Source organism: Beta vulgaris, chromosome 1 (genome assembly GCF_026745355.1).
Source record: "Beta vulgaris subsp. vulgaris cultivar EL10 chromosome 1, EL10.2, whole genome shotgun sequence".
NCBI classification, from domain to species: domain Eukaryota; kingdom Viridiplantae; phylum Streptophyta; class Magnoliopsida; order Caryophyllales; family Amaranthaceae; genus Beta; species Beta vulgaris.
This window is the reverse complement of record NC_079202.1, coordinates 54,010,563-54,020,442: the sequence shown is the minus strand read 5'-3', so window position 1 is coordinate 54,020,442 and position 9,880 is coordinate 54,010,563. Positions and strand designations below refer to the sequence as shown.

Genomic DNA, 9,880 nt, shown 5'->3' with positions numbered 1-9,880 from the left:
GTTACAAAAAAATATAATGCAATCCCATGCAAAAATATTAAGCAACCACGTGAGATATGATACACTATTTCATTCACGCAAGCCATGAATAACGAATTGATATTCCCATTTGATGTTGTGACGAATTCACCTTCTACAGAAAATTGGATGTTGTTGCAAACCGTGAATGATGATTGACATAATTTTTTTTCTCAAATGATGTATGGAAACGTGTTTAGGGTTATAAATTTTGATGTTGTAATGCAATGCAAATATGAGTAGGGTATTTATAGTGAAAAATAAAGGTTGTTTTTTTACTCATTTTTTTTATAAAATTAATAAAAATCATTAAATCACGAATTTCCATATTAAAGCTTGATTGAATCAATCCCTAAAATTACGTCATTCAAATTAGGAATGATTTTGATTTAGGTGATCAACTTGTACATGATTGAAGATTGTAATTGCTTATTTCCATATGGAGTGAATCTCCAAATTTTTCGGCCAAATTTAAACAAATTTAAACATAATTATGGGAATAAACGTTTCCTTAATTATGTAGATTACGTATCAATTAAAATCCTTAATTTACGTCAATTATATATGCCTTGATTCGTGTGACACGTGGACACTCTCATTGAGCTTCGAGGAATACTGATCAAAGGAGCATGCCACGTCATGCCACGTGAGATTGAAATCGCTAACTGAACGACACGTGGCCTCAAGGATTTTACTTTAGATATATATATAGATATATATATATAGAGGAGGTGTGGTATCGCCATTTGAATTGACTAAATTGACACAAACAATTCACGAAATTAATTAGAATCTTCAATTTAATAAAAGTTAGTGATATATCTTGACAATATAATACTTCGTATTTATTACAAAGTACAAACAATATGATTATTAACATTTACAATCGTTAAAAAACTATACTAAAGCCGTTGACAAAGAATTATTATTAAATCTCGACCAAAATTTTCAAACAGTTAAAAGTAGGTCACTTTTAGTTCAAAAAGATAATATCTACAAAAAACCTCAATAGTTTAAATCACTACCAAGATAATTTTAGATTAAAAAATATATATATGCCTATTCGTACATAAGATTGTCGACGCACGCATCGGGTGCATATACGGCTAGGATCGGACCAAAATTATACGGCTAATAACATCTACAAAAAAAACCTCAATGGTTTAAACCATAAAGAATTTTAAAGGGAGATTTATTGTCTAACATAATAGAGGGAGTACGACTAATGAGATGGGAAACGGGTGACATTAGAAAAAAAAACTATTTTTTAGATTTAACAATCTAAAGAAATTAAAATATAAAAAATTAATCATGATCTCATAGATTAACAATAAAGCAACTAAATATCAATCTTTTTTGACAGCTCATGATCCACTTATCACCCGTCTATCACCCGCTTCACCGTAGTCCGCAAATTTTTACCCATTTATTAAGAACGGGTGGATAGATAATCCACTCATCCATGAATAATTGTCAGCTTTACGGGTGCACTCTGATAAGCTAACAAAGAGGAAAGGGATAGAGAAAAACGAAAAAAAGAAAAAGAAAAGAAGAAATATAAAAATGAAAAGTTTGTAACCCTAAGCCTCCAAATTCCAATCGGAAGAATTTGCTACAATCACAAGCGAAATTTCATCTCTCTCTACCTATTATAGATTACATATTTCATTGCAGTTTTCATTTCTATCGAAAAAGTTCGTTTTGTAACTTCGTAGTTTCAGCATCAATTCATGCTACTTTTCGAGGAAAGAAATTGAAGGATTTTTTCGACGACTCTCGGAAATCAAAGGTTTGTATAGGACTAATTTCACTAATCTAAGGGTCCGTTCGGTATTACTGTGGTTTTCTGCTTTTTGGTTTTTTGATTTTCAAAGTCATATGATATATGTCATAAAATGAATAAAAAATTAGTCAAATTTATTAGGAACATGATGATTTTGAAAACTGAAAATTGAAAACAAAAAATGATACCGAATGAGCCCTAAGTTGTAAGATTTCAATTTTGTAATTTACCATCAAATATTTGAGTAAGAATTTTGTTCATTTTCTTCACTAGTATGCTCGCTCAAAAATTAATCCAGATTTGCACATTCCTGCAATAGGGGGTAAAAAAAAGAACGAAAAAAACACGCTCAGCACTCAGCAGACGCGTGAACATTTTGGAAAAAAAACGCTGAAGAGAGACTGAGAGAAACCCTAAACTCGCGAAGGAGGGACGACGACCGACGACGTCGACCGCACATTCGAATTCGTCGGAGCCGACGACGACGAGCGGTTGCCAAGTCACGAAGAGGAAGCGACGCTGCGAAGTGCGAGCAGTGGCGAGCCTGCGACGGAGTCAGGAGTGAGGAGACGAATAGGAAGCGACGCTGCGAAGCCACCGCCACCACCCGCGTCCAATCGCCGTCGCCGACCTCCCGAGACGCCCACTTCAGTCAGTCAGTAAGCTTTCTTAACCCTAAGTTTTAGTTTAAGTTTTTTTTAAAGGTAATATTTACAATTTATTGTTTGGTTGTGAATTACTGAATTATGATACTTGTGAAATGTTAATTTGTGATTGTGGATGTATGGTTGTTGATTGATTTGTTGTTGGATTGGAATTGGTCATAAACTCGTGATTTAGGAAATTGTTAGTTTGCAATTTGGAATTTCTAATTAGGAAATTATAAATATGAGTTGATTTATAATTGAAATATTGAATAGTTTGGTTTGAAGAGGAATACTTTCATATGTAATTGATTAATGTTTTGGACTTAAACAATTAAGTATTAAACCATTTGTGTTTGTAGTGTTTTTTTTCTAAAAAAAATTTCCGAATATCCGTCGTCTGGATTTTGTCCCCCTACTTTGAGAATCCTGGCTCCGCCACTGTTAGAAATTCATATCAATAAAAATGAATAAGCCTAAACTAAAATATAGTTCATCTGTTGTGAAACAGCTGTAATTTTTGGTTTCGGAACTTCTTCTGTGAAAGGAAGTACCTCGAGACCAAAGAACGTTGTATGGGAAGTGAGTTTCATTTTTGATGATGGAAAAGAAGAATGATTTATGTTGGATGGGGATAGAAATGGTCTAGATGGAGTGTTTTGAGATGCTCAAAGTTATTCGGAATTGCTTACTGACCATTATCTTTCTCTAGATATTATGAGGTACTAGTGTTTCCTTCTGTACATGGCTTAGCGTCGGTTTGCTGTTGTGATTTTTTATGGATGACTTTATGTTGTGGAGTAGCTTACCTTTTGCAGCACGCCAATGATTAGCTCAGAGACTAACCTCTGCCTTAAAAGTCTGATGGTTGACTATATGTTTTTGTAGAACTAGATGGTCCACTTCATAACGTGCTTTTTTTCTAGCAACGATTTATATATGTTTCATCTATGTTATGTTGATGTATAGAAAAGGTTGGAAGTTTAAGTCCTGTTACCATGGTTTGCACTAGTATTTGCTGTACAGGAAAGGTTGGAACTCAGGAGTTGCCTTTAAAATTGAAACTTTGGATCATATTTACAAGTTTCTACCAGGATGTTTGATTTTTATTTTGTGAAATACTTTTGAAATTCAAATTATGCCTGAAAACCTTGTTTAAAGTGATCATAACTGTGATATTTTCTGAAAATAATGGCCAGTAGGAAGCTATACATATTGATGCATTAAGATGTATGTGAAGAACAATTATAGGGTATAGACTATGATGTATTTCTTCTTCTAGTCATTTAGTCTTACATATCTTTAGTTTCTAACCATGACAAATCCATGAAAATGTCAGACTCTTTGTGGGTTGATCTCAAGGATTTATGGCAAGCAAGGCCGTGAAAACCGTAGCGAAAGCAGCCACTGGATACCAATATCCTTGGCAGGAGAAGCTAGTGAAGTATAAAGACGAGCTTACCAAAGGTGTTTGGGGTTACTGGGAGCTCGGGGCATGGAAGCCTTTGGGTATAAGTGCTCGTCATCGTGCTAGACTCCGTAAAGAAGTTCTAGTCGCAGGACAAGACTGGCCCTACGATCCGGAGAGGAAAGAAATGAAAACCAAGAGGAAAGGACATAAGGTTGATCGAATTGCAGCCGAGAAGCGAGCTCAAACTGCTGAATTGATGAAGAAGATGCCACAAATGTTGCTCGACTACAAGAAGCGTAGATGGGAGAAGAAGATGAAGGCAGAGGAGGATGCTGCCAAGAAATAAGAAATAGGTCTAATTGATCTTGAAGATCTTAGCTCTTTTCATCCTAGTCTTTAGTGATCAGTAGAAACACTTGTGTCTTTACCTTTTGGGATCATTCACAATATTTGCTTGATGCTGAGTTTTTTAGGAACTTATCTCTTCAATAAGGGATATGGAATCAAACTCTTTTTTTCTAGTGAGAGATTATGTATGCATCTCTCGCCTAGATCCCACTTTCAGCAATTTGCTAAGGTTTTAGTTGCCATCTCATTATATCTCATGTACGAGGTTACTTCATCAATTTTTAACAGTGACAAAAGTCAATATTGTAATTTGCAAAGACCAATTACAACTAGTATACAATAATGCAAGAAATCATGTAAAAGAACTTAGAGATTATATAATTTTAATTTCCTATGTTAGGTTGGTTGCAACATTTCATCTGAATTTTAGAGATTAAAATTGTAAATTTCACCTTTTTTTTTCATTAATACATTGTCTTTCATCATATAATATGGAAGAATTTTTTCCTTGGATAATGCAAAAGTGGGTTTTAATTCCCAAAATATGCCCAAAAAAATAAAAATTCCCTGCGTACCGTCCACGTAGGACGGCACGTGAGAAACTATTTTTTTTGTTTTATCCCACGAAACCGATACTCAGAGTAGCGGTTTATTTTAAAATAAACCGCTACTGTGAGTAGCGGTTTATAAATATAAACCGCTATCTCAAGTAGCGGTTTACCTGGGCAAAATGTTGCAAGCACAACTTGATTAATGAATCGCTACTTGAAGTAGCGGTTTACACAATAACAACAACAAAAAAAATTTTTTTGTAAATCGCTACTTCAAGTAGCGGTTTTACTTAAGTTGGGAAAAAAAAATTCTCACGTGTCGTACTGCCGTCCTACGTGGACGGTACGCAGGGAATTTCTATTTTTTTGGACATATTTTGGGAATTAAAACCCACTTTTGCATTATCCAAGGAAAAAATTCTAATATGAAAACAATTTTATAGATTTAAAGAGATTAAAAAGAGGGACTATATGTGGTAGAAGGGATTTAGAGAGTAATGATACGCAAATCGCGAATTATGTCTATTGCAAGTTTGCAACCAAGTATGAATGAAGTAAGTATATATGAAAATATATAATTTTATTGAATATTATTAGATTCATCCGAGTACGCTTTTTGGAGATATCAACTTTTTAAAATTCTTACAAAAAATTAAGTTTATATATTAATTATCGAAAGATTGTAGATTGTAACATGCAACTAGTAAAAAATTTCTTACAAAAAATTAAGTTTATATATTAATTATCGAAATTGTAGGTTGAGATTGTAGATTGTAACATGCAACTAGTAAAAAATGGGGACATTTTTTTTACCCCTTTCGAAAACGTGTGGTAAAATGAATTTCTTTTGAACTGTCCTCGCACAGTGCCAACTCACCCAGCCCAACAAGCCCCAACCCTTCCTAAATCTATAATAAGAATCGATAAAAAGCCAAGTTTGAAAATTCATTCAATTTGATTTAGTTCCTAAATCTGAACTCAGGAAATCTCCTAAACTTGGTGGAAAGAATCTACATTTCAATTCAATTTAGAGAAAGATGGAGGAAGTGAGATTGTTAATGGAGCAACATTTGAATCAAATGGCGGATCTTATTCAGAAATTTTCTTCTGAATTTCGCTCTGGTATGGGCCCCGCTTATGATAATTTCATCGGTTTTTTCCACGCCATTGATTGGAAGGTCTTCTCTCTCGGTCTAATGATTATAATTATTGTTATGGTAGAGTAATTCATTTGATTTGATTTTCAAAAAAAAATATGGTTTATTTTGGTTAATGTGATGATAAAAGTTGTAGGTGGTTGTGTTATTCTGTTGATTTGTCTTGTAAAGGTAAATTAATCCTCAATATCAGGTGTAATTAGCAAATAGCTTTCTTCTTTACTTAAATTGCTGGTATTTTAGATGATTTGAACTTATCTATCTGCAATGCTGGTATGATAGAGATGGATTTGGGTTCAAGTATGATGAATGCCACTGAACTAGATTGTTTGAAGTGAACTAAACTGAATTTGTCCGAAGTGAAGTAAACTGAATTTCCATTAATTCAGTCCAAAAGAACAGAGCTTTAGAGATATTGATACCCGAAGGATTCAAATATCTCCTTGAAAATTTGGCTCCCCGAGATAGTGAACAAAAAGTTGCTGATTGTACTATTTGCAACTGAAACTATTTGAAACTTTTTGTATCAACAAATTTTTAATATACACTAAGGGCATGCTTGGATTAGGCGTAATGGATTAAGTACTAGTATAGGGCCTTGTTTGGTTGTATATAGGAAGTCATACTTCCTAGGAAGTTATTTTTTCAATGTATTTGAAATTCCTAGGAAGTGTAAAATTGTGTTTGGTTGATAATGGGAAGTAGAACTTCCTATGGGAAGCTCTACTTACCTAGGGGGACCTAGGTAAGTAACTTCCTCCATTTTGGAGGAAGTAGAACTTCCTAGGAAGTGCAAATTCCCATGATTTTGCCAACCAAACAACTTCATATACTTCTACTTCCTAGGAATTTGCACTTCCCATGATTTGTTTTGTCAACCAAACAAGGCCTGAGTCAAACTACCTTTAAAGAAAGATCGGAAAACGAGAGGAATGAAGTAGCTAGTAGTAATCTGACCACAAGCTTCTCTACTAGTTCTACCCAAAAATGGATTTAGAAACCAACCATAATGACTACACCCATGAGGGAACTCTGGATCTTTGTGGTCGTCCCACAGTTGCTTCTAAGACGGGCAAATGGAAGGCTTGTGCTTTTCTTCTTGGTAAATTACTTCGTAGAAACATGAATTTTTCCATTTACCTTTCTTACATAACTAAGACTAGCTACATATATTTGTTTTCCTTTTACTCTTGATATTGCTTATGAAGCATGTGCGAGAATGGCCTTCTATGGCATAGCATCAAATTTGGTGGTTTACTTGACAGCCCAACTCCATGAAAACACTGTTTCATCAGTCAAGTACCCCATTATAATTGAGATCAAACATGTCAAAAGCCCGTGATAGGATTCCAAGAAGCAAGAAGACAAGATTTAACGTTGTAGCTTCTCCTAAGTAAAGTTTTTGACACAGAAAGATGTTAATCAGCACAATGAGCTAGTTGCACAAATGAACTGTAATTGGAATTTTTCTCTGCTCTATAAGACATACATAAAAGTGAATTCTCCACATAATCAACTTATTATATGTACTATACATTCCTCTTGAAATTGAAAAAGAGTGGAATAGAAGCTAAATGACACATTCCTTTTGAAATAAAAAAGTGTGTCAATAAAAGCTTGATGATACATTCCTTTCGAAATAAAATATACTGGGATCAATATGAGAAGACACCCTGAAGCTTGGAAAGTTTATAATGTCATTTTTTCCTTAATAAATTTTCGAATTTTTCCCAAATTCCAAATGTGTTAGTACTTGACGTTGGATGATTCAATTTGCTCGTAAGTTCTTGTCGAATTTTTTTTTGTTCTTGTTTTTCTTGATGCTTAAATGACATGCAGGAGCCTTGGTTAATGGGCATATTGGGATTCTATGCATTGCTATTGCTAGTAACTATCATCTCCAAGAGCCATGTCAACTTCCAGATGTGCCTTTTCCTTCTTGCTCGTATGTTTCCTATTCTCTTATAGTACTCATATTTAATGTTGGGTAAACTATTTGACATTATCTCACTGCCTACTTGTCTTTTAAGAATTTAAATTAAGGCACATTTAGTTCCTCCTATTCCCATTTGTAGCTAGATAAAAGAAGGGAAGGGGGATGCACTTCATCAATATTTATCACCTCCAGGAGGAGAGCTAGAAAAAGGCGTTCTACTCTGTCAAACGTGGCTCACCTGCTCGTCTTGTTCTGATTTTGATGTGTGTATTGCACAGGGTATTAGAGATGAAAGGGATTAGGATCGCAATGTTATTACCCTTTTTGTATGTGTCCTTATTGACAAATTGTTGGATGGAAAAAAATGTGCAGGAACCCAGAAATAAGTTGTTTTAAGTATAGGATTTATAACCCCCTTGTAAAAAAATTCATTGTTTTGTATTAGCTAGAAAAGACCTCATGAGGCTTTTGAAATTTTCTTTGAGATATGGCATGACAAGGCTTTGTGATGCAGTTTCTGGTGTGTATCTTGCTGAGAGACTTAATCGGTTCCTGGGTAATCAGTGGCAATTTTTTGCTACTCAGAACTATTTCGATCCACATGGCATTTTCCTTTCTGTGCTATGGTCTGGCCCGCTCCTCTTAATCGCAATCTTAATCTTGGTTAGTATTTCTTAACTTGCTTCAAGCTTTTCTCAGTTGATGGACTAACTTTGTAACAAATCTTTGAGACTTCCTCGTCTTCCCCGATCACAGATAAATACCCTCTTTTCTATGTGTCATCTAATCATTCAGTGGAAAAGGGCCGAGCTCAGACACCGTGCAAGACTTTCTCAGAAGAAGGATAGTTGAGTTTGTAGTCAACACAATTTTGTCAGTGAATGATCTATTGATCTCTTTGTTGATCAAAAGACAAAGAATGCCTTGCTGAAGGTGTATGACAACAACAGGATATTCGACAGTTAGATATCACTCAGAAGCTTAGGTTAGTGTCAATGAGTAAATTTTGAACATTTAGGTCATGGTCTTGCCGCGACTCCCATGTTTCTGGTGTAGTTTTCTTGACGTTTTAGCTTGTCTCTATATAAGCAAGGGGGGAAATGGTGAATTTTCTTGTATAATGATACAATTATTTGCTCAGTTTTAAATGAAATAAGAGTTCCTCATATTGATTCTTGATTTGGTACTTTTTCTATGTTGAAGGACGTATTATCTGTATCACTATATGTGTACTTTTAAGCTGATTTTTTTCCGTATCTGTAACCCCCTCTCAGATGTATCCTTTTGATTTCCCCTTTGCATGTCAAGTGTCAACTTTAGCGCATATATATCACAGGCTTCGGCTTAAGCATCCATATAAAGGAACTTATTCATCCCAGTTAAAAGTTGCAGCATTGTACTCCCCAGTCCCCACTGTTTACTATGATGCTGAATTGCCTTGGCATCTCTATGTATCTATCATAGTATATGGTCCCGGTTCCCTGAATTAGTGTCCAGACCGAAACTAAGTACATGCAATAACTATTTCCGGAGAGTGTACGTTCTATCAGCACAATCACGTAAGAGAGGAGCTTATTCTCATCTCTAAGAAAAGATGGAAGAACAATATTGAGGTGATGAAATTTCCATCACATGGAACAAACAAAACTAGCAAAAACAAATACCCTGTAAATTTGCATGATCAAGATGCCATGCTCATGCAAACCAGTGGTGCAAGACCTGTCGTCCTTAATTCTTCAGCCATTACACCAATATTACTCAACATTTTATCATTATAAATCTCACAATTCTTTCAAATTCAATATTTAACGCCTACTAACATTATGACCTTGAAAGGAACTTGTATACTAAAATTAAATCTAACAAAGGTAAAGATGCATACTAACATTACTGATCTTTTAATTGCTCTTTGAGGATAGGGGGATATGGCTATGACCTTGAAAGGAACTTGTATTATAACCGCAGTGAATACATTATCAATCTTGGTGCACTACAACTCTAGTTTGTTTGTGTTGTTACTTTTCACTTGTTG

At 34.7% G+C, this 9,880-nt stretch overlaps 2 protein-coding genes across 2 annotated transcripts; both read left to right on the top strand.

The window, feature by feature from the left end:
* Positions 1-2,093: 2,093 nt before the first annotated feature.
* On the top strand, positions 2,094-4,513 carry LOC104905292 (hypothetical protein). Its single transcript, XM_010693782.4, has 2 exons — positions 2,094-2,460; positions 3,785-4,513. Exon 2 carries the CDS (start codon positions 3,813-3,815, stop codon positions 4,200-4,202), a length of 390 nt encoding a protein of 129 aa, XP_010692084.1. The 5' UTR covers positions 2,094-2,460; positions 3,785-3,812; the 3' UTR covers positions 4,203-4,513.
* Positions 4,514-5,203: 690 nt separating this feature from the next.
* On the top strand, positions 5,204-9,014 carry LOC104905293 (uncharacterized). Its single transcript, XM_010693783.4, has 4 exons — positions 5,204-5,933; positions 7,752-7,857; positions 8,363-8,511; positions 8,605-9,014. Exons 1-4 carry the CDS (start codon positions 5,793-5,795, stop codon positions 8,698-8,700), a joined length of 492 nt encoding a protein of 163 aa, XP_010692085.1. The 5' UTR covers positions 5,204-5,792; the 3' UTR covers positions 8,701-9,014.
* The last annotated feature ends 866 nt before the right edge of the window (positions 9,015-9,880 follow it).